The sequence below is a fragment of the Talpa europaea genome, assembly GCF_964194135.1.
Source record: "Talpa europaea genome assembly, chromosome: 16".
NCBI classification, from domain to species: Eukaryota; Metazoa; Chordata; class Mammalia; order Eulipotyphla; family Talpidae; genus Talpa; species Talpa europaea.
In genome coordinates, this window is record NC_140084.1 from 47,931,578 (window position 1) to 47,954,399 (window position 22,822).

The 22,822-nt window shown below is 65.5% G+C and overlaps 3 protein-coding genes across 5 annotated transcripts; 1 reads left to right on the plus strand and 2 right to left on the minus strand.

Annotated features, from left to right (window-relative positions):
* Positions 1-147: 147 nt before the first annotated feature.
* Positions 148-4,893, minus strand: GARIN5A (golgi associated RAB2 interactor 5A; the record flags this gene model as incomplete). The annotated part of the gene is made up of 5 exons (XM_084257133.1): positions 148-261; positions 774-1,050; positions 3,913-4,043; positions 4,558-4,676; positions 4,851-4,893. The coding sequence occupies 5 exons, from the start codon at positions 4,891-4,893 to the stop codon at positions 205-207; spliced, it is 627 nt and encodes a 208-aa protein (XP_084113259.1). The 3' UTR covers positions 148-204.
* Positions 4,894-5,214: 321 nt separating this feature from the next.
* On the plus strand, positions 5,215-10,117 carry EMC10 (ER membrane protein complex subunit 10; the record flags this gene model as incomplete). 2 transcript variants are annotated; one of them, XM_084257300.1, is made up of 7 exons in its annotated part: positions 5,215-5,328; positions 6,178-6,247; positions 6,780-6,889; positions 7,868-7,972; positions 8,182-8,363; positions 8,459-8,552; positions 9,207-10,117. In XM_084257300.1, 7 exons carry the CDS (start codon positions 5,215-5,217, stop codon positions 9,318-9,320), a joined length of 789 nt encoding a protein of 262 aa, XP_084113426.1. The 2 variants fall into 2 exon arrangements, with proteins under 2 accessions (XP_084113426.1, XP_084113427.1); XM_084257301.1 differs by lacking the exon at positions 9,207-10,117 and adding an exon at positions 8,943-9,029.
* Positions 10,118-19,137: 9,020 nt separating this feature from the next.
* On the minus strand, positions 19,138-22,532 carry JOSD2 (Josephin domain containing 2). 2 transcript variants are annotated; one of them, XM_084257836.1, is made up of 5 exons: positions 22,463-22,532; positions 21,532-21,691; positions 19,897-20,022; positions 19,453-19,647; positions 19,138-19,376 (listed from the first exon to the last, which is right to left on the minus strand). In XM_084257836.1, the coding sequence occupies exons 2-5, from the start codon at positions 21,675-21,677 to the stop codon at positions 19,277-19,279; spliced, it is 567 nt and encodes a 188-aa protein (XP_084113962.1). In that variant the 5' UTR covers positions 21,678-21,691; positions 22,463-22,532; the 3' UTR covers positions 19,138-19,276. The 2 variants fall into 2 exon arrangements, with proteins under 2 accessions (XP_084113962.1, XP_084113963.1); XM_084257837.1 differs by having other exon boundaries at positions 21,532-21,694; positions 22,463-22,496.
* Positions 22,533-22,822: the final 290 nt, after the last annotated feature.

A 22,822-nucleotide genomic window follows, 5' to 3' on the forward strand; every position in this document is an offset into this window, starting at 1 on the left:
CCAAGTACTCCAGGAAGGCACCCACAACCCCCACGGTGGCCTAACCAGAGGGCTCCCTCGACAGGGGCAGTTGTGTCCAGTTGGGAGCTGTGGCTGCTGGTCCTTAAGCGGCTGATCTTTATTAACTTTAATAACTCATTTGTCCGCCTGGGGTGGGGTATTTGCTCTCTGGTCCGCAGTCGGCCTCAAGGGGTGCTGGGGAGGTCAGAGACCCCAGAGCTCAGAGGACTGAGGGTTGAGTCTTGCTTCCATGGTTTGAAGCTGGGTAGAGAGGGTCGTCTCAGGGGCTTTGGCAGCACCAAGTGTGCAGTTTGGTGGGGGGTGGGGGGCTTTGTACTTACTGGGAAGAAGCGGGGTAGGGTATGTCAAAAAGAGCCCCTCCCCCGGGGTTCCAGGCTCCCTGCCCTCCCTCAGACCTGACAGGGAACTGGGCATCTGGCCCAGCTGACCCCCGCTTAGGGCCTGGGCGTTCCCGCCCCAGATCCCAGTGCTGTAGGTCAAGGGGCAGAAGGTGGGGCGAGGGGGCGGCTGCACAATTAGGGAAGCTTAGCTAGCGCCTGAGCTAGCACAGCAGCCCCCCAGTGCCCCACAGACTTTAAATCCGCTTATAGTACCCAAGATTCAGGGACCCTGGTCACCTCCGCTCTCAGGCGCAGGAGGTCCCGGGGCCTCCTCCCAGCTTTCTGGACTCGGGCCCTCCCAGCCCCTCCGCCCACCCCGAGCCAGGCCGCAGCCCCGCCCCCGCGCGCCGCCTCCCGGGCCCCGGCGCTCACCTCCCGCGCAAACAGCTCCTCCGCGTCGTCCAGCTCCCCGTCCGGGTCCTCCCCGTCCTCCAGCGCCCAGTCGTCCTGCGTGAAGGGCACGGCTCCCTGCGCCGAGTGGAAGCGCAGGCGGTAGAGCAGCCGCACCCACTGGCCGAACTCGCGGTCGCGGGTCTCCGGCGTGGCCCGCAGCTGCAGGTAGAAAGCGCGGCCCGTGCGGAACTTGACCTTGAGCTGCCAGCGGCTTTCATCGTGGACGAAGAGCTGGACGAACTGCAAGGGGAACAGCCTGGCGGGCGGAAGGGGCGGCCTCAGGGTCTGACTCTCTGGCTCCCCCGCCGGGCGCCCTCGGGGTCCGGGTCACCCCCCTCGGCCAGAAGAAACGCTTCCTTTCTTGGCCTCGGGGGATTTTTTTACTCTCCCCGACTTCCACCCACCCGGCCGCTCGCGTCCGCCGCGGGCCTCTCCCGAGCTCAGGCTCCAGGGCGCCGCTGCCTGCCTGCAGCTTGCATCTGGATGTTGGGTCGATGTCGGACACACCTGAGCTCCCTGCGCCCCAAACCTTAGTGGCCCCGGCTCGGTCAACAATCTTGGTGTCGCATCCTGCCACTTGCGCTGCCAGTCCTGGCTCAGGTAAAGTGTACTCACCGTCCGCTCGCTACTGGGGGCCTCCAGCCCTCGGTCCCCCGGCTCCCCGCTGCCGCCCTCGCCCGTCTGTTCCCCGCGCAGCCGCTAGGGGGCGCGGGCTGACGCCTAAGTTAGCGCAAGGCGCTCCTGGGCTCGGGAAAAACAAGGTCCTCAACTTGACCTCCAGGCCCGCCGCTGCCTCTGCTGCTTTCCTCGGGCCCTCCCCCTGCCCTTTCTGGCTGTTTCAGGGTGTCCCGGCAGGGCCCTCACCCTAAAGGATCTGCCCCATGTTCCCTTCCCACCCTCACCTCCAACCGGCCCCCTTCCTGCGGCTCCTGCCTCACTGGCCCCTCCTGTTCCATAAACCTGTCAGTCCCGGTCCTACCACCCGACCTTGGCACCGGCTTGTTCCCTCTCCCTGGAGTCTTCCTCCCTCACCTCCCCGCCCCCCGCGGCTGGGCTCCTTCAGCTCAGTCCCAGAGCCACCTTCTCAGGGAGGCCTCCCCAGCTGCTTTACAGCCACCTCCACCCTGGCAGATGGGGCCATGACCCTCCCTGTCACGTCTCCACAGACCTTCCCCGCGGGACCCACTGTCGTCTCTTCCGCCTGCTTCCCACTAGGCCGGTGGAGGCTTGGGCCTGCTTTCCTTCCCTGCTTGTCCCTGTACTAGCTGACACCTCGCAGGCACGCAACAGATGCTTGCCGAGAATGGGGAACGTCTTGGCTGCCTGTCTGATTCAAGAGTCAACCAACTCCAGGAGGAAACAATCCAGGGAGGGTGGGTAACCCAGGTCAGGGACACACGGGAGGTGAGTCCAAGTCATCCATGGGCTTAACCCCAACAGGGCTTAGCAGTCCCCACTGGAAACCCATCTAGGGAGGCACTGCACACCCCCTGCCGGCCACACTGGCCACACCCCCTGCCGCGTCCCTCAGCCACATTGCAGGTGTTACCTTCCCCCAAAGAAGAGTTTCAGCCGTTTCAGCGCTTACTGTGCCCCATGTGGCTCCAAGAAACTTGATAAACATATACCCCATCTATCCCCTTGGATAAACGGCAGCCTGAAGTGGAAGCTCCTCTTATCCCCCTGTCTCAGAGAGGTCACTTGAGGTGCAGGCGGTTAGGGAAGTTAGCCGAAGCCAGGATTTGAACCCAAGCTGTCTACACTACACTGTCCTGGAGGCAGGCTGTGTGTCCAGGGGCCAGAGCTTGTTCAGTTTGAGTGTCTGTGAAAGGTGGCTGCATCCTGCTGACTGGAGGTGAACATGATCAGGAAGCCTGTGCCCCTTTTTAAAAGGGCAAACCCCACACCACGTGCCAATGGCGAGGACTGGACACAGGGCCTGGGGTGGGTTGGAGGAGGCTGAGATCTGAAAGCAAATCCAGTCTTTTTACTTGGAGGGTATGTTAGCTTGGGGCAGGGGCGTGAATGTGGTGAAGGGATTGTGGGGGTCAGAGCCATCCACCCTACTGCACCGGTACTACATCCTTGCCCCCCCCCCACAACTGCAGCCATGACTCCGCCAATAGCGGCTGAAGTGGGGGACACAATTAGCACCTAAAGGATAAGGAACTGGGAAGAGAAAATATCCAGGGGTCCAATAAGGTGCCAGAACCCAGCTTTGTAAAATGCTTTAAGCTTGGAGGGGTGGGGGTGGATAAGGCTGCAAGTGGCCTGAGGTACTCTGGGTGGGACCCCATCCAGCCACCACTTTTTGGATTTTGGAACTGCAGGTAAAGTGTGGGCCTGTGGGTGAGTCATGATGTGAGTGCTTCCCCCGCCTTTCCTTCCTCCTTTCTTTTCTCTCTCCCTCTTTTTGGCATTAATTGAAATGTGGTCCAAAAAGTGCAAAGGACCGGCAGGATGTCTCTGTCAACCTCTATGCATTTTGGTGTTTGCAGCTGCACTGGGAGGCGGGGTGGGGGGCGGGGGGGGGCGGGGATGGGAGAAAGGTGCAGTTTGTGTGTTTCATAACTTGAGGGGGGGGCACATACATTACTTTTTCATGGGAAAATCAAACTCAAATCAAAATCAAACTCAAAATCAAAAAATCAAACTCAAAATCAAACTGAAGAATCAGTGTGGAGCGGGAGCCCAAGAACTGAGAGGCTGGCTATCATGAGAGCTGAGGTCCCAATTAGTCCTCTACCCCTACCAGAACCCACTGTGGGACCCTGGACGTGCCTCTCTGGACCTCAATTTATCTCTCTGGAAGATGGGGCTAAGGGTCCCACCACTTCACAGTCTGAGGGCTGTGCCCATGTGCGTGGCCCAGAGCAGGCAGGCAGGAGGCGCTGCAGTGATGGCCATTCTCCAGGGGTGAGCTCACTATCCTCCCATGTCTTTCTAGTCCCTGATTTCTGGCCCCTGGGAATTTCCCTGTCCTAGTTCTCCTGGCTGCACAGCAGCCCAGAGTGGGCAGGCAGCCATTAAAGGCTCCTGGCCTGGGGGTTGTCTGGGTGCCAGGAGGGACTGGGGGGCCCAGCAGCCAGATCTGGGAAGGGAGATCTAGGGCAATCACCCAAAGAGCTGCAGGCGTCCGTTCTCCTTGGCGGGGCCCGCCAGCAGCAACAGGTCCGGGAGCTCCAGGGCTGGACTGGAGGCAGCCACCCCCATGGTGACCTTGTTGGCAACTTCTCCTAAACGGGTCACCTGGGTCCAAGGGTCAGAGGTTAGAGGCGGGGTGGAAGGGGCAAGGATTGGGTAGGGGTCACGGTCAGGTATCCGGGTAAGGCATCCCGGTAGGGTTAAGGGTGGGGAACCAAGAGAGTCAAAAATTGGGTGTGTGTGTGTGTGGGGGGCGGTTAGAAATCCTGGGGTCAAAAGTTAAGAATAAAATAGATGTAAAGCCAGGAAAACCTGGCCAAAGGAATCAGAAGCCGGGATTCCTGGAAGTTAAAAATCAAGAGATGGGCCTCCCCTGGTGGCGCAGCGGTTGAGCGCTGGGCTGTGAGGCTGCGGGCAGCCTCTGCCGCGCCGGTTCGTTCCCCAGCCACAGGCGAGGGTCCCATACACACACACACACACACACACACAAAATCAAGAGGTATTGGGGGGGGGGTCAGTCCGGAGTCCCGAGAGATGGACGTTACTGGAGAGCGATCGAGGCAGGGGGAGCGGGGGTTCTCCAAATCAGGAGGCTGAGGAGGGCCCCGGGGCTCCACACCTGCACGAAGTTGCTCTCAAAGATGGGGAAGTCTCGCAGCTGGTCGAACTCGCCGCTCAGGAGGTGGCGCTGGAGCCGTCCGGGCCGGCCCGCGGGACAGGCGGGCACCAGGGGGCGGTCTAGAGAGGCGAAGTTCGGGGGTCCAGTCGAGGAGGCTGAGCCCAGGGAACAGCGCTCCGAAGAAAGGGGGTTCTGGGCCACCGGCCTCGGCATGGCCGGCCCCATCCCTCACCGGGTCCCTCACCGGGTCCACACCCGCCTCTCACCTGCCATCCCACCTGGTCCCGCCACGCCTGCTCGCGCGAGGGCCGGCTTCGGCGCGCGCCCCCGCTTCATCGCCACGCCCCACCCTTGGCAGGCGGGGGAGCGCGCCCCGGCAGAAAACGGGGGGGCGGGCCGCGGCCTCTGTGATGCCACAACGCGGCGAACGGGGTTTGTCGCGTCACGGGGAGACGCCCAGTGTAGTGACGTCATCAGGAGGCAGGGCCCGAGCCCGGATGAGGGCGGGCCTCAGGCCCGGGGGCCGGCGGGCGCCAGTGCGCAGGCTCGGGAATCCAGCGCAGGCGCAAGGGCGGCGGGGGGGGGGGGCACCTTTCTCCCGACGTGCTCCGCGCGCTCGGCTCGCACCTTCCGCTGAGCGGGCGGGGAAGGGCCGAGATGGCGGCTGCGGGCCCCGGGGCGACTCGGTTGCTCCTGCTCTTGCTCCTGGCGGCAGCCGCCCCCAGCCGCGCCCGAGGCAGTGGCTGCCGGTCCGGGGCCGCTGCGCGGGGGGTGAGTGCGCCTTGACTGCGAGGGGGCGGGGCCGAAGGAAATCTTGGGGCGCGGGCCTTAAGGTCGGTCAAGGTGGGATCGAGCGAGCGCCGGGCCGTGGCGGAAGAAGAGGTGAAGGGGCCGGACAGGGCAGGCTGCGGGCGAGCACACGCACCAGGAGGCAGCCAGAGGCCAGTTCGGGAGGGTCAGTCGTGACCATGCCCGAGAGACGGGGCTCAGGGGCGTCTGGGGCGCTCTACGGTGAAAACAGGGCCCCCGAAGAAGGTTGGGGAACAGCCTCCAGGTCCCAGCGCTTGGCCACCGCTCCGTGAAGGTGCATGAGGTGTGGCCGGCCGGAGCCTGGACACATCAGGCGTGCGGGGGCTTCTAGCCTGACTGTGCAGGAGACGGCCGGATTTCGAGCGGCCGATTGAAATCGGCGGGGACCGAGGTTGAGCGGGTGCGGGGGTGGACAGTGGAGGCTGCAGAAGTAGGAGAGGCTTGCAGAGCTGGAGAGACGGAAAGCGAGGAGAGTGGCCCGTGGCGGAGCCCGGAGGCCGGGCGTCGTGGCTTTTAGCTTGGGAAGGAAGCGGGGTGCACCTAACCATGAATTTTAATGATGCAGGGCACGGAAAGTGACCTGGAAATAGTTGCCTTGGAAACGGAGTTAGGCCGACTTGCAGGCCCTGGTTTTCGGGAAAGCAGCCAGATGGGGCATTTTCATTAAAGCACATGCATGGATCCCCTTGGGGATATGAATATGAAAATAAAACTACTTCCTCAAATTAGTCTGTCTGCTTCGGGGGTCTGTGGGTCCCGCTGTGCCGAGGGTTCTCATGGTCCTCACGGGGGCCCTCATCTCTCCTGCAGGCTGGGGATGGCCGAGAGGGTGAGGGCTGCGGCTCCGTGGGCTTGCTGTTGGAACACTCGTTTGAGATCGGTGAGTCCACACCGTTCTCTCCCCCACTCCTCACCAGCCTCCCGAGACCTGCACTGCTGGTTAGGTGCCCTGTGGCCATTAACGCCCACATTCTCACCATGGGGAAGCTGTTAGTGTCCAGCGGTTTTCCAGAAGAGGAAACTGAGGCTCAGGGCTTGTAAGGGAATGGCAGGGCCGGACCCACCCAAAGCGCAGCTCACAGTGCAGGCTCCCCGTGGTCCGACCCCAGGTCAGGCCCCAGACCCCCACACTTGTCACAAACATGGACGCCAGCCCCCCTGAGCCTCTGCTCTCCGGAGGGCCTACCAGTCTGATACGCCCTGTGGTTGGCACTCGAGCTCTGCAGCCCTTGACTTTTACATTTGGGGAAACTGAGGCTTAGCTTATGTGACTGGGCCCCTGAGCTCAGGAGCTGGCGGGTGAGGGTGCTCCCAATTTGCAGGCAGAAAAATGGGAGCTGGGGATGGAGAAGCGACCTGGTCGCTCCCTGCACTGAAGGGGGTGGTGGTGGCTGAGCCCAGGCTCCCCACAGATGACAGCGCCCACTTCCGGAAGCGGGGCTCACTCCTCTGGAACCAGCAGGATGGCACCTTGTCCCTGTCACAGCGGCAGCTTAATGAGGAGGAGCGGGGCCGGCTGCGGGTGAGGCGGGACCCTGGGGTGGGGTATTGGAGGTTGCTCCCTGGCCTGTTGCTTCCCTGCCTGATGTCCTCAAGCTCTGCAGGTCCGGGGGAACCCAGCTCCCTGCTGCCTTCCTCTCCCTGTTGTCGCCGCTCCAGGCTGCAGCTGCCTGTCAGTCTGTGTGCCCTGGAGCATGGCATGGCCTCGGGGCCTTTGCCTGTGTTCCCTGCTGGCACATGCTCTTCCCCCCTTCACCGTTCCCACCTGACTGGCTCCTCTTCATGATCTGGAGCCTTGGGATGAGATTTGCTTATGAAGAGAAAGTTCCCCAGGACCGCAGTGGCCACTTCTGAAGCCCTGATCCTAGCTCCTCACGCACCAGGGCTCCTCCCGAGGGCCCCCCTCAGCCCCCTGCAGAGGCGGTGCAGCGAGACGCTAGAGCCCAGTGGGGCTTTAGGCCACCAGCTGGAGGAGGGGGAAAGGAGGTGCCAAGGGAACAGCCACCTTGTAGGGAAACTCGCAAAAGCTGCTGGTCTCCTCCCATGTGCAGCCGGCTGTGGCTGGAGGGGAGCTGGGGCTTGGGCATTATCCTGGCAGCCCGGGCCCAGGGTCCTGTCCCTGTGGGAGGTGTCAGTGGGAGGTGTCAGGGCGGAAGCCGCCCCAGCAGCCTCCCTCCACGGGGCAGCAGCTTTCCCGATTCTCTGCCACAGCCACCCCCCCCAAATCTGCCGTCTGGCGCAGGCAGCATGTGCACTGGGTCCAGGCTCTGGGCAGGGGCCCAGCGACTCCATGGCTGGGCGGGCGGGGCTCTGTCCTCCTGCCGTGGCCTCACCCACCAGCCATGCTGCCCCGTGCGTGGGGTCCTGGGCAGAGACTGCTTGACCTGGCCGGGGGGTGGAGGATGCTGGGTGCATACCCTGGGCGAGCAGGGCCTTTGTGGCCTTTGTGGGGTTCGGAGCTGGTGGGGTGCCAGCCCTCTCACACCCTCCTGCTCTGCAGGATGTGGCAGCCCTGAATGGCCTGTACCGGGTCCGGGTGCCCCGACGGCCGGGGGCCCCTGAGGGCCCAGATGCTGGTGGCTACGTCTCCTCCTTTGTCCCCGCGGTGAGTCAGTGACAGGACGGGCCCAGCCTTGCTCCTCCGGCCTCCCCTGATCGCCCCTACCTTCCCGCGTAGACCTGGCCTGCCCTCGCGGGGTCCTGTGCCGTGGGGCCAGCCGGGTGGTGGGTGCTGCGAGGGGAGGTGCAGGGCATCCCCCCGGGGCTGGAGGACGTGGGCTGGGCCTTGAACCCCTCACGCCCGCCCTCCCGCAGTGCTCCCTGGTGGAGTCGCACCTCTCGGACCAGCTGACCCTGCACGTGGACGTGGCAGGCAACGTGGTGGGCGTGTCGGTGGTGACGCACCCCGGGGGCTGCCGCGGCCACGAGGTGGAGGACGTGGACCTGGAGCTGTTCAACACCTCGGTGCAGCTGCAGCCGCCGCTCACAGCGCCGGGGTGAGGCGAACTCCCGCGGGGTCCTCCTTCCCCAGCCCCCGGGCCCGGGCGTCCCGCGGCCCCGCCGCTCACCCTGTGTCCTCCCCGCCTGCCAGCCCCGAGACGGCGGCCTTCATCGAGCGCCTGGAGATGGAGCAGGCCCAGAAGGCCAAGAACCCGCAGGAGCAGAAGTCCTTCCTCGCCAAATACGTGAGTGGGCCAGCCGGCGCGCCCGCACCCCCACCCCCACGCGCCCCGCGGCCTGCTCCCCTCTCCCCCCACAGGCGAGGCTGTGGCGCCCACCCCACCCCTGCCCGGGGTCCCGGGGCGACCGGGCGGGGCAGGCAGGGGGCGGTGGGGGGGGCAGGCTGGACAGGAGGGGCAGCGGGGGCTGCAAGGGGACCCCGGCTCTGCAGCGGCCCGTAGGGCTCCTGGGCCGGCCCCCCAGGCCGGGCTTCCCTGGGCTGCCCAGGCGCAGGGCCGCGGAGGCGGAGAGCTGGGGCGCGCGTGTGCGGGGCTGGGCCCGAGCTGCAGGGACCCGAGCGGAGAGCCAGGCCCCCCTCGCCCGCCTGCCCCCTGACCTGCGCCCTCCCTCCTCAGTGGCACCTCATCCTGGGGGGGGCCGTGTTGCTCACAGCCCTGCGTCCTGCCGCCCCGGGGCCCGCGCCGCCGCCACAGGAGGCCTGAGTGAGGACCAGCCCCCCCTGCGCCCCGCGCCCTCCCCCGTAGTGATGTAGGGGACCCGGGCCCCCCTCCCGCAGCCTCCCTCGCGCCGGCCCTGCCCCGCCTCGGGCCACCACTCATGTCCTCCTTTCTCCTCTCTGTCTGTCTGTCTGTCTGTCTGTCGCTCCACGCGGCCTGCAGTGGATGTACATCATTCCCGTCGTGCTGTTCTTCATGATGTCCGGCGCGCAGGACACGGGGGGCCAGGGTGGGGGCGGGGGCGGCGGCGGGGGTGGCGGGGGCAGCGGCCGCTGAGGCCGGCGGTCAGCCCCTGCCCTTCCCCGCCGCCTGCCCGAGCGTCCGCTCTTCCGTCACCCCGGAGGACCCGCCAGCCCTCCTGCGTCCATGAGGGGAGAGGCCCCTCCTCAGAGGCCCCCCAGGGCCCCACCTCCCCCACCCCCCAGGTCAGAGGAGGGTGGCGGGGCCGGGCCTCTCCTGGCCCCCAACCAGGAGGCTGAGCCCAGTCTTGGGGCCGCCCTGACCTTGTGTCTGCTCCCCTCGTCCCCTCCCCGGGAGTCCGGGAACAAGCCAAGTTCTCTGCAACCTCCTGCCTGTCTGTGGCCTCACCCGCCTGCCCCCCGCTGGCCAAGATGGCTCCCTGACTCCGCCGCTGGGTGCCCATGTCTGTCTGCCCTTGGGGGCCCCTGGGTCCCAGCCTGTGAGGCTCCGAGGGACCTTCCCACGGGGGAGGCGTGCACTTGGGCGATGAAGTGTCAGGTCACACAGACTAAACATTTGGGGGAGTCAAGGCGGGGGTGACAACAGAATCCTGCCCCGGCCTGGAGGCCTTTGCTGCTTAGACCTCCTTGGCCCGTCCTCCTCGTCAGCCCAGCCCCTGACCTCTGGGCCCATAAGGAGAGCCCCTGCCGGGAGCTGCCCACAGAGGGGGCTGTCCTCAGGGTCCTGCCGCCCACCCCACCCCACGCCCTGCTTTGCCACCAGAGCTCCACTTCCTGGTACCGAGGAAATGCCCCTCTCCCAGCCTGGGGTTCCACACTGGCATTGGGGCGTCCTCAGCACAGAAGTTTATGATAAACGATTTTTAAAAAACACCTAAGGCTGATGTCGGTATTTTAAAGCCTCTTTTCTGCCCCAAATTGTGCACTGTAGCTCGGAACTTGTGGAAGCGATTCTGCGGGCCCCTTTAGGTGGTCAGAGACACCACCGTGAGGATGGGGGGGCAACGCCTAGCTGTCAGTCACCCACCTTTGCCCCCACCTTCCCCTCACAAACGTTGTGCAGCAACGAGGCAACACACTTGATTGGGCCCAATTCCTTGGGGTTGGCTCCACGCAGGCTGCGGAAACCAAACTGCATGTCCTTTCCTTCCCTTGGCGACCCCAGATGCACTTCCCGGGGCGGGGATGGGGGGGGGGGACGGGACACTTGGCCAGAATGACATGAAAACGCAAAGCAGGAGGTTGAAGTCGTCATACCGAGGAGCTCCAGAGCGTGGTGTTTACACTTTGACCAGGAGTAAACATTTTAATGTTCACAAAATGTGGCCAATCCTCCCCCCCAAAATAGCCTCCCGCCCACCCCCCCATTCTGATACTTCCATGTTGGGACCCCCCCCCATGGGCTGCCGTTCCATCCTCTGCCAGCAGGTGGCGATCGTCTCCCCAGTCTGACTGAGGCCTCGGGCAGACTCTTGCTGTCCCTCTGGGTGGAGAGAAGCGTCCTGCAGGGGTGGGGGGCACTGTTGGTCCTGGGAAAGGCCGGGGCTCCCTGGAATCCTGGGTCCGAGCAGAGGCTGGTCCTCGGCTGTGAAATGGGGATTGGGCCAGGTCCTCCCAGCGCCGGTGTGCTCCATGCTGCCCGGAGGAGACCTTGGAGGCTGGGAGAGGAGCGAACTGAGCAGGAAGCCAGAGCCTGGGGCAGCAGCGCCCACCAGCCAGAGCCCTGCCCATCCCGGCCCTGCCACTTACGTGCTGGCGTCCAGCCACGCGCTCCCGCCACCTCCTTCCTGGGACCGCTTCCTCCAGGCAGTGTCCAGAGTTTGGGGCAGACAGACGAGAGAGAAAAGGGTGTCACCAAGGTCCCTGCACGCCTGCTCCCGGCTGGACAGCGTCCTGCCAAGGAGCTGGAGTGGGGGGCACCCACCTCCTGCCCAGGCCTGGAACCTCAGCCCCCAGAGGAGAAGGGGAGCTCAGCCCAGACCCATCCCGGGGTGGTGGGAGAGATGCGGGGAGGTGGGGTGCTGGGCCTCCAGGACTGGAGGGGAGAGGGGGGACCGCAGGAGGTGTGGCAGGGTGGAAGGAGGGAGGGGGAGAGGAGAGGGAAGGAGAGCAGAGAGAGGAGGTCAGGAAGGAGGGAAGCCTGGAGGAGGAGGAGAGAGAAGGGGAGAGCAGCAGAGAGGAGGAGGACTGCTGAGGAGAGCTGCGGGCGAGGCAGGGAGCAGGGCTGGAGACTGGGGGGTGAGGCTGAGGGGCGGGAGGGAGACATGGCGGAGAAGAGCACAGGATTGAGGAGGCCGCCGCCCAGCCGGGTGTGCGGAAGGCAGCAGAGCAGAGGGCGCGAGGCCAGAGGTCCAAGTGGAAGGGCCTACGGGGCTGGCGCCTGCGCCCTCCCCAGTGGGGGTTTATGGTGTCACCCCAGGGAGCTGGGGTCCAGATGGTGGGACTGACAGGAGGAGGCCCTGGGGAGGAGGGCCCTGGGGAGGAGGAGGCCCTGGAGAGGAGGGCCTTGGGGAGGAAGCCTTGGGGAGGAGGCCCTGGGGAGGAGGCCCTGGGGAGGAGGACATGGGAGGAGGCCTTGGGGAGGAGGGCCTTGGGGAGGAGGCCCTGGGGAGGAGGGCATGGGAGGAGGCCTTGGGGCGGAGGGCCTTGGGGAGGAGGCCCTGGGGAGGAGGGCATGGGAGGAGGCCCTGGGGAGCAGGCCCTGGGGAGGAGCCCCTGGGGAGGAGGCTGTTGGAAGGTGGGAGCAGATGGGTCCGACACGGGGAAGGGGGGAAAGCGAGTGGGAGCACATCCTGGACGCCTCCCCTGCTTCGGCGTGCCCCCTGACAGACATGTGACCCCATGGGCTCCGGACAGCAAAGGACAGCTGGGACTGGAGAAGGCAGGGCCAGGGAGACAGACAGAAGGGGGGAGGGGGGGCGGGGGGGGCAGCGCTGGCCCAGGCCGGGCAGGGCCCCGAGGGGAGGTCTTTGGGCTGCTTTCCCTCGGGCCTGTGCTCCAGGCCCTTCCACTCTGGGCAGGGCCTGTGTACCCCTCAGGCCCCCCAGGCCCAGCAGCCAGAGCAGACAGACAGACAGACGACCAGGGATGCTGCAGGGGCAGCAGCTGCAGGAATTTTCTTAAGCAGTGAAGGGGGGGGCGGGGGGCCAGGAGGAGACTAGGTGGGGAGGAGGAAGGCCTGGTCAGGAGGGTGGGAAGGGGAGACTGGGAGGAGCTGAGGAGTGCCAGGCAGAGGCAGAGATTGAGAGACAGAGAAAGGGGGTGAAGGGGGAAGGGGAGAAACACAGGGGGCAAGGGGTGGCCTGAAGAGCTGGGGTGTGGGGCCTGGCAGCCTGCGGGGAGGCCCTGCCTGAAGGGAGGGGGAGCAGCAGCCCCGCAGAGCCTGCCCCACAGGGAGAGCCGCAGAGGAGTGCCCAGAGGCAGAGAAGCCCAAGGAGACTGGAGGGTGGAGAGAGGCCCCTCAGGAGGTGGGCAGAGGAGGGGGCAGAGCCAGGGAGACAGACACAGGGCGGGCCAGGCCAGAGGGCAGAAGTGGAGAGGCCTGCGGGGACCGGAGGAGAGAGGAGGTAGGAGGGAGGAGGGAGGAGGGAGGAGGAGGAGAGCTGGGAAGGCACAGAGACAGATAGCCTGCTGCTGCCAGGGAGGGCGGGAGAGACCCGGAGGTGGGGGGAGAGCTGGCGGGGTGCACAGCAGGCACTCAGTTCTCCATCCCCTCTGAGCCTCAGTTTCCTTGTCCGCCTCTCTGGCAGGCTCTCCCAGGTGGCAGCTCAAAACTCCAGCAGGTGCTGCCCTGGCCTCCTTCCAGCACTTGCTGTCCTGCCTCCCCCTGGGCTCCTGCAGCCCCTGCCATCCCGCCCCAGGCAGGGGGGAGGGGCACCCACACCTCCCCCAGGAGGAAATCAAGTTGCAGGGCAAATCTGGTGGTTTGGGTGTGCCCTGCATGGGGGTGGGGAGGCTCTGGCCCTTGGCACCCAGACCCCTTCTATCCGCAAAAGTCAGGGCTTCCACCGCGGAATAGGGAGATGGAAAGACAGAAAGGGTGGGGAGAACAGGGCCCAAGGGGAAGAGGCGCAGTGTGTATACAGCTGGTGCTCAATCAGTGCCCCTTCCCTTTCCCAAGGGAAGAAGAAAGGCAGCCAAGGGAGAAGAAAAGCAGGGGGTGGCCTTGGTCATCACGAGCCTGGCGCAGCAGGTGGCCAGTCGGTGCCAGAAAGACAACCCACCCCCCCACTCCACTGCAAAGACCAGGCAGGAGAGAGGGCAGGAGCAGAGGGGTCCACAGGTGGGAAGGACCAGGCATACAGTTGGTGCTTGGTAGGTGTTAGCACTTCTCCCCTGGAGGAAGGAAAGACGAGGAGGAGGAGAGGGGACTGGGGGAACCCCCAACAGGGATGAACAGGAGAGGCTGTGAAGAGAGAGGACAAGATGTGTGAAGAGTGAGTACACAACAGGTGTTTAATAAATGCCCCTTCCCCTTCCCTGAAGCGAATTCAGCGAAAGCAGATAGGAGGGAAGTGAGCAGAGAGGAAGAGACCAGAAAGAGCTGAGCCTGTGAGGCAAGCGATGCCAGACAGAGGATGTACAGGAAGGAGCAGCATACAACAGGCGCTCAATACATGCTTCTTCCCCCTCCCCCCAGGAGAAGGTTGGCAGGGTGGAGGTCGGTTGGGGGGACACACCAAAGGAGAGGAGCCAGGGAGAAGAGAGACCGTGGAAGAGTGGCAGGCGAGTGGTGGTATACAGAAGGCACTCAGTACATGCACATCGTCTTCCCTGGAGGTGAGAGAACCAGAGAACAAGGAGGCGCCGACAAGGACAAAGGGGGAAAGGCATTAGCTGAGGAAGCCGGGAAGTGGCTGCGGAGGAGGTGGTGGGGTGGAATGGAGAAGGCAACTCAAGGGGCATTCAGGAGGCGCTCAATAAACGCCCCAACTCTTCCCCAGGGAACAGGGTGGGGGGAGAAGCCGGCGGAGCAGCTGGGCAGAGAGGAAGCAGCAGGAGGAACCGAGACGCGACTGCCGGGCATACAGCAGGTGCTCCATAACCGCTGGTCTTTCCCGAGAAAGAGCAGGCGGAGCAGGGAGAAGGCAGAACTGCGCACAGGGGCGCGGGGTGGCCGAAAAGCGCGGGAGTCGCGCCACGCCACGAGGACTTGGGGGGCGAGGCCGACTCCGGGGAAAGCGGGGGGGGGGGGGGGGGGGGGCGGCTAAGAACGCTCCTCTCCTCTCAGCGGGGAGCCGAGCGCCAGGAGCCACCGCGCGCACCCCCAGCTGTCCCACGGGTGGACAAGGACCCTTTGTCCCGGCCGCTCGCCTGGCTGGGGGAGGGGCTGCCGCCCGCCCGCCCCCCACCGGCCCCTCAGACGCCCCGCTGCACCCCAGCCCACAAACCCGGTCAGCGCCCGCAGTCTCTCCCGCCTCTGCATCCGGCTGGCAGCCCGGCTTCTGGCTGTCTTTGGGGGGGGCCCAGCCCTAGTCCGGGTGCCCCCCTCCCGGCTCGGCTGGGGCGCAGAGGCAGAGGAGCGAGGCGGGAAGGAGGCCAGAGCAGAGAGGTGAGGACAGAAACGGCTTTATTCAGCAGGAAACAGCGGAGGGGGCGGCCTCCTGGGGGGCTGGAGAGTAGGGGAGAGAGGGGGGGGAGGAGGAGGGGGGAGGAGGGAGAGGAGGAGGAGGGAGAGGAAGACAGAGAGGAGGAGGGAGAGGAGGAGGAGGGCGAGGAAGAGGGAGAGGAAGAGGGAGAGGAGAGAGGAGAGGAGGAGGGAGGAGGAGGGAGAGGAGGAGAGGATGAAAGGAGGAGGGAGGAGGAGGGAGAAGAGGAGGGAGAGGAGGGAGAGGAGGAGAGGAGGAGGGAGAGGAGGAGGAGGGCGAGGAAGAGGGAGAGGAAGAGGGAGAGGAGAGAGGAGGAGAGCAGGAGGAGGGAGAGGAGGAGGGAGAGGAGGGAGAGGAGGAGGGAGAGGAGGAGGGAGAGGAGGAGGGAGAGGAGGGAGAGGAGGAGGGAGAGGAGGAAGAAGAGGAGGAGAGGAGGAGGGAGAGGAGGAGGGAGAGGAGGAAGGAGAGGAGGATGAGAAGAGGAGAGCAGGAGAGAGAGGAGGAGAGAGGAGGAGAGAGGAGGAGGGAGGAGGAGGGATGAGGAGGAAGAGGAAGAGAGGAGGAAAGGAGGAGGGAGGGGGAGAGGAGGAGGGAGAGCAGGAGGGAGAGGAGAGCAGGAGGGAGAGGAGGAGGAGAGAGCACGAGGGAGATGAGAGGAAGAGGAGGGAGAGGAGGAAGGAGAGGAAGATGAAGAGGAGAGTAGGAGGGAGAGGAGGAGGAGAGGAGGAGGAGAGGAGGAGGGAGAGGAGAGAGAGAGGAGAGAGGAGGAAAGGAGGAGGGAAGAGGAGGGAGAGGAGGAGGGAGGAGGAGAGGAGGAGGGAGGAGGAGGGAGAGGAGGAAGGAGAGGAGGATGAGAAGAGGAGAGCAGGAGGGAGAGGAGGAGAGAGGAGGAGGGAGGAGGAGGGAGAGGAGAGCAGGAGGAGGGAGAGGAGGAGGAAGAGGAGAGAGCACAAGGGAGATGAGAGAAAGAGGAGGGAGAGGAGGAGAGGAGGATGAAGAGGAGGAGAGTAGGAGGGAGAGGAGGAGGGAGAGGAGGAGGGAGAGGAGGAGGGAGAGGAGGAGGGTGAGGAGGAGGGAGAGGAGAGCATGAGGAGGGAGAGGAGGAGAGAGAAGGAGGGAGAGGAGGAGGATGAAGAGAAGGAAAGAGGAGGGACAGGAGGGGGAGAGGAGGAGGGAGAGGAGAGCAGGAGGAGGGAGAGGAGGAGGAAGAGGAGGGAGAGGAGTAGGGAGGAGAGAAAGAGAGAGGAGGAGGGAGCAGCAGAGGAGGAGGGAGGGAGCAGGAGGAGAATGGGCGGAGGAGGGGGAAGGAGGAGGATGAGGAGGGAGAGGGGAAGGAGGAGCACTACAGGGCAGAAGAGGAGGAGGGGAGGAAGAGGGAGGGGAGGAGGGAGCGAAGGCAGATGGCAGGGGCTAGATGGACGCCACTGGAGGACGGGGGGGGGGGGGGGGGGGGAGAAAGGCAGGCGGGATGGGAGGGGATGGAGCGGGAGGGACACCCGTGGGGGAGCAGAGTGGATGGGGGGCTGGAGGAGGGAGGGAGGGAGAAGAGATAAAGGACAGAGGTGGTGGTGGGTGTGATTGGGGAGAGGAAGGGGAGAGAAATGACAGACCCAAGACTGACACAGAGGGGGACATGGGGTGCAGGGGAGAGGGGCGGGGGGGGGGGGGGCGGGGAGAGAGCAGGAGATGGAAACGGGGCACAGGGAGAGGAGGGCCGGGCGAGGAGGGAGATGGAAGTGGGGGGACAGGGAGAGGAAGGAGATGGAAGGGGGGGCATGGAGAGGAGGGATGGTGAGGGGGAGATGGAAGGAGAGAGGAGGAGAGGGGGGGCAGGGAGACAGACGGGAGGGGGGAGAGGAGAGAGCAGGCCAGGCCGAGAGGGAGGCAGAGGAGCAGGAGCTGCGGGAGTCGGGGAGTCGAGGACAGCGGGAGTCGGGGAGTCAAGGACGGCGCGGCCCCTTCTCACAGTCTCACCTGGCGTCGATGGCGGCGGCTCCCCAGGCCCCTGTTGGCAATTTAAGGGGTCCGGGCCAGGAGCCGCCCCCTGCCTTATTTGGCCAGTCCTGCGCCAGAGCTAAAACGGGCCTCAGCTGTCCGCGGGGGAGGGGCTGCTGTGGCCCAGCCCCTCCCTTCCCCTCCCCCCCCCCCCGTTTGCCTGGGGCACCCCCAAGGGGCTACCAGGGTCCCTGAAGCCCCCCCACCGGAAACTCTGGGCCAAGCCAACTGGATACCCTGAGGCAGGGACCCCTGATCAGGTGTGCTCAGGTGGGGGGCGGAGGGGGAGCAGGGGCTGTGTGAGGGGCAGCCCCATGCATCTGGGGGGAGCCCCCCTGCTTGTCACCGCAGCGGGCCGGGCCCTGCCAAGCCCCAGGCCCAGGGAGACCATATTAGGCCACAGCTGTGCAGCACCTGGGGAGCTCACTCAGCCCCAGAATAGAAACACTCAGGGCACCGGGCTGTCTGGTCTCCAGGGGACAGGCGACAGCTCGACAGCTCGGGGGACGGAGGGGGGCCCAGCGGCCTGAGGAAGACAGAAGAGGCTGAGAGGAATGTCCAGAAAGAGACTCGGAAGGACAAAGGCGGACAAAGGCGGAGAGGGCAGGGCCCAGGAAGGGGAGCGGGCACCGAGGAGGGAGGCCCTAGAGGGATGCCCTAGAAGGATGCGGCGGGGTGCCTCGAGGTGGGGTGTCCCGACCACCTGTTCCCCCTCCAGTGCTATCGAACTTTCCCCTTTACCAGCTGCCCTTTGACCCCTGGGCCCCAGGACCCGCCAGTGCCAAGGCCTGCATCACAGGCAGCTTTTACAAGGGCGTCCCGGCCCACACCTGCTCCCCGCCTTCCTTGGGGTGTCAGGGACGAATTTACCATCTGGGTGCGGCCCTGCTGAAGCTGAGTTGGGGAGACGCCCCAAGCTGGACCTGGCTGGCCTCTCCTCTTCCACACCACAGCCTCCCTGTGTTACTAGGCCCCCATTTCTGCCTGGTGCCGAAAAAGAGACCCCAGCTTTGCCCAGACCCCTCTCTGCCTTCAGCCCTGACACAGCCCTGCCGCCAACCATCTGGGGCCCTGTGCTGGCTCCCCTCCTCCTGGCCACCAGCCCATGCCCTCCCCACACCCCCAGGCGGCAGGTCCCCCAACCCTCTGCTCCCATTTGTTGGCCCTGGCCCCCTGGGGTCCCACAGCCTGACTCCCTAGCACCCTCTTGCCACCTGCCAGGCCCAGAGCTGTCCCCCTTCTTTTTGTCACCTGTGTCCCCAGGGTCCTGGCTCAGGCCTCAAGCCCTCCTGGCCCACAGTACCGGCCTAGGCCTGCTGCTTCCGGATAAGCCCAGGCCCTCAGCCTACCTGAGCAGGCAGGCCCCCTCACCTGCCAGGCCCATCAGAGGAGCTTCCGCCTCTGAAAGCGCCCCCTGCCCTCTGGGGCTTCCCTCAGCTTCTAGAGCTGGCTTCTCTGGGTCTTTCTATAGAGTCCCCAGCTCCTGTCACCTCCACAGTGCCCCACAGGGACCACCCCCATGAAGGCCCGTCACAGGAGCCCGCAAACCCGCTGTCTTCCTCTGGCCCGAGAGCGGGGCTGCAGGCTCCTGGGGAGGCTGAGGAAAGACAGGCCTGTCCTCCCCTGAGCTCCTCCCACAGGCCAGGCAGAGCCGGCCTCAGGGCCTTTGGACAGGCCTTGCTGCCTCCTCCAGGCCCCCTGGCTTCTACCTCCCCTTGGCAGCCAGTCGTGCCCTGTTCTCACAGGGCGCCCCCAGCTTAGTCGCTCAACGGACATTTATTCCCTCGGGGTGTGGGGGGTTACCGTCTATGCAGCGGCTCCCCAGGCTGTGGGCAGGCCTCTGGGGTCCCCTCTTGCCTGTCCAGAGGCCCATGTAGTGTCCCGGGGGCTCTGCTCCCTCCTGTCTTGCTCCACTCTGGCCCCCTCTGGTTTTGAGGACCCTTGTGACTACACCGACCTCCCCCAGGGTAACTCCCCATTCCCCGGGCACTCAGGGTAACCTGAACGCCCCTCCGCCATGGGCCCCGCATGTCTGCAGCTTGCGTTGGGTGGTGGACTTCTGGGAGGGGCCGAGAGCCGGGAGCAGCCCCTGCTTCCTCCTGGACTGACCCCCACAGACCACCCCCCTCGCCCCGCCCGTGTTTGTGCCTGGACCCTCCGGGTCACTGTCCTGCAGGGACCTGCGGCCCAGGGAGATGTGTGTCCTGCAGGAGGCCGCTCACTGGGAGGGGGCAGAGCCGTGGGGGGCACCCCTCCTGCTATCCGCCCTCCCGTGGGGCCACCCAGTCAGAAAGGCCAGGCCGGGGCAAATTGGCAGATTTATTGAGGCAGCAGCGGCTTGGGGGGGGGGTCAGCAGGGCGGGGGAGGGGTTGGAGCCCAGGGTCCACCAGGCAGGGCCTGGCCCTCCCCCGGCCCGGGGCTGGACGGCGCGCGGCGCGGGGGTCCCGCTCAGTCGGTCTGCAGCCAGGAGCCCTTCTCCTCCACCTCCTTGCTCACCACCAGCAGCACCTCGCACAGGCCCTGGGCCAGCGCGGCCGCCAGGAAGGCCCTGGGCGGAGAGGGGGAGCTGAGCATGAGGGGCCGGGTCTGCGCGGAGCCCCAGCTGTCCCCAGAGCGGGCCTCACCTGACTCTGTCTTCGCCCCCCAGGGCCTCGGGCGCGCGCAGCTTGGAGTCCAGGTTGTAGTAGACGCCGCCCACCTGGCGCAGGGCCACCCAGTGCCGGCGGCGCAGCGGCACCGTCAGCAGCCCCAGCGACACCGGCGACGGCAGGTTGAGGATCAGCCCCAGCACCTGCGGCAGGGCCAGCTGCGCCAGCGGCCTGCGGGGCGCACGCCGTCAGCCTCGCAGCACCCGCCTTCCGGCTGCCAGAGGCCGGCCGCCCGGGCCCCCATCACCTGCCAAGCCCGCCCGCCAAGGACGCCACCCAGCAGACCACACTCCCCAGGGGTCCCCTGCGAGGGCCCCCAAGCCCACCGTCCGTCCACCTCCTCCCCTCCTAGCCCCACAAATCGCCCCCCCACCCCGCAGGTGCTCCCCGCGCTCAGCCAGCACAGCGCCCCGGGCCCACCTCCTCCTGTCCCACCACACGGCGGCGAGGCCCAGCCCCTGCAGGGCGGCCATGATCACATTGACGTCATAGTTGCCGGTGCCCAGGAGGCTGCGGTGAGGGTTCAGCCGGGAGTCGGGGGCCAACCTGGTTGGGGGATAGTGAGAGCCTGAGTTTTGGGCCCCTGGAAAGGCCCCCCCTCCGCCACAAAGCAGGTGAGTCGGGATCCATGAGTCAAGGCCTCCTGCCCCGCTCTTCTCCCACCTCCCGGAGTCACAGTCCCAGCCCAGCTGCCCCTGCCCGCCCGGCTCTCTGGGCGGGTCCTCCACCTGGACCCCCACCCACCTCCATCGGGCTCCCCCAGGCCCTCTCTGCACTGCCGCTGCCCTGGCCCTGTTAACACAGCTCCCCAGTGCAGGGTGGAGGCCCTGACCTCAGCCTCTTGCCTCATGACAAAACCCTCTGCACCCCTTCAACACCTGCTGAGTCTCTAGGGCTCCCAGGGAGCGGCCTGGCCTGCAGGCTGGGCTCGGGCTTTCTCTGGGCCTGGGGGAGCTGAGCTACCCCGGTGGCTGCCCATAGGGCCTGTTTGAACTCCGCTCCCTCTCACCCAGGTGCTTCTCCCATTCCCAGGTCCCAGGGCACCCTTCTCCGCCTGGCCTGGCCCTGCAGGTCCCTTGGCTGCTGCCCCGCCGCACCCCTTGCTGGCCACCGGTCCCTACCAAACTTCCTTGCTCCTACCCAGCCTTCCCTCCAGCTGTCCCTGCCCAGGAGGCCCACCCTGCCACCCCTCTGGGTGTCTCTGGGCCTGGCCTTCTCTGAACAAGGGCACCTTTGTCCTCTCTCTGGGCCTCCGGCAGGGCAGGAGGAGGGGCCGGGAGGCATAACTCATTCGTGTGTCATCTTTGTGTCTCTCGGGGCAAGGTTCTGGGGGGCTCAACCCCGGGACTCCAGCGAGGCCTCCGTCCCTGTTCTGAGCGGGACAGGTGAACACATTCTATAGTAACCAGCCTCCAGGGCGAGGGACTGCCTGAGGATGCTGGGGCCCCTGAGCAAGGGCAGAGGGGGACAGGGCCACCTGGAGTGTAGGATTGCATTGGGGGGGGGGATCAGGAGGCGTTGAGGCCTGAGTTGGGGCTGGGGCTGGGGGGCAGAGAGGAGGAGATGGGGTAGAGAGAGAATGAAGAAGTGATGGCTGCAGAGGAAGATGCTGTGCCAGGCAGAAAGAAGAGTCATGCAAAGGCCCCGGAGCATTTGAGGGGGACTTGTCAGGAGCTAAGAGGAGTCTGGTTTGGGGCCAGGGGCAAGAGATGAAGCTGTGGAGGCCGGTGGTGTCCAGAGCCAGCAGGGCCTTGGCTATCAGCCTGAGGGGCTTAATAAGACTTTGCCCTGGGGAGCTAGAAAGTCAGGGTAGAGCAGGGGCAGCTCTGGGACCTGGTGCGGCACAGACTGGAGGAGCAAACCAGAAGCTGGGGGCCTGGGGAGGAGCTGGGGATGAGGGCACAGAAAGGGAGCATGAGGCCTGTGCTGGGGTAGACAGGGGCGTGTGGAAACACCTCCACCTGTGGGTCCAGTCCCGCCTCACCAGCCAGGAGCCCCTGCGGGGGCTTGACCTCTGCGCCCCTGCTCCCCCAGGGGTAGGCTGGGTGGGGTCACCTTTTGCAGATCTCATCGGCAGCCTCCTGGCTAAAGAGCTGCTGCTGCAGGACGTTGTTGAGCGCGTGGACGGCGCACAGCTCCAGGCGCTGGCGCTCGTGGTACACGGAGGGTGGGCTCTGCTGCGCTCCTGGGGTCTGGGACATGCCGTCCTCAGCTCCTGCTTGGGGACCAGGGGAGAAGGTGCTCAGGGGTCCCGAATTTGGGGAGTCGTAAGCCCAACCTGACGAGCTCCGCCACAGAGGATGGGGGTGGGGGGCAGCAGCCCGAGCAGACACTGGCCACTGACCCTGTTCCCCAGCTGTCTCGGGGAGCAGGGTCCCCCCATCCCCTATTCCTAGGAAAAAGGGCTGCTCTTTTGCTTGCCTAGCAAGAGGACCACCCCAGGCACATCCCGAGGCGAAGGGGGACGCCATGTCGTCACCTAGCAACAGAGGAACCCCTCTCCCCTGTCTCCAGGGAACAGGGCCCTTCTTTGGTTACCGAGCAACAGAGGTTCCCCGCCCCCCGCCTCCCCCCCACTAAGTAACAAGTCTCTCCTCTGGTTTCTTAGCAATAGAGGGCCGCACCCCCTTCACTAAGTCACACGTCCCCGCTTCGGTTACTTAGCAACGGAGGAACCCTTCCCCCAACCCACTAAGTAACAAGTCTCTCCTCTGGTTACTTAGCAATAGAGGGCCCCCCACTTCACTAAGTCACAAGTCTCTCCTCCGGTTACTTAGCAGTAGATGAATCTTCCTCCCCCGTCTCTAGGTAACAGGGGCTCTTCTGGTCGCCTAGCAACAGAAGACTCCCCCCTCCATTCACTAAACAACAGGGTTCACTCCTCCTGTTACCTGGCAACCAGGCCCCCAACCCGATACCAAGTAACAGTGACCCCGACCCACACCCCAACCGCGGCGCTCGCCCGTTGCCTGACAACGCCCCTCACCCCGCCTGCCTCTCTGCTCCCCGGAACCAGGGGCTCCCGCATCCCCCTGGGCGGCGGCTCTGGGATCCGTGTGCGGGGCGGGCAGCACCGCGCTGACTGGGCAGGCGGGACGGACTACAGCTCCCGGCGGCCCCCAGGTGCGGGACTACAACTTCCGTCGACCCTTGCGGCGAATCCCGGAAATGTGCCCGAGGAACGCCCGTCTTTGCGCGCTCCAGCCCGCCCGCTGCAGCTTCTGAGAGGGTTCTGGGAAATGTAGTGCGTTGGCTCTCGCGATAGCTTCGAGGCCTTCGCTCTCCCGTGTGCCCGCCCTCCGCGATGGCGTCACGCTTGGTGTTCCGACGCCGCGTGACTTCACAG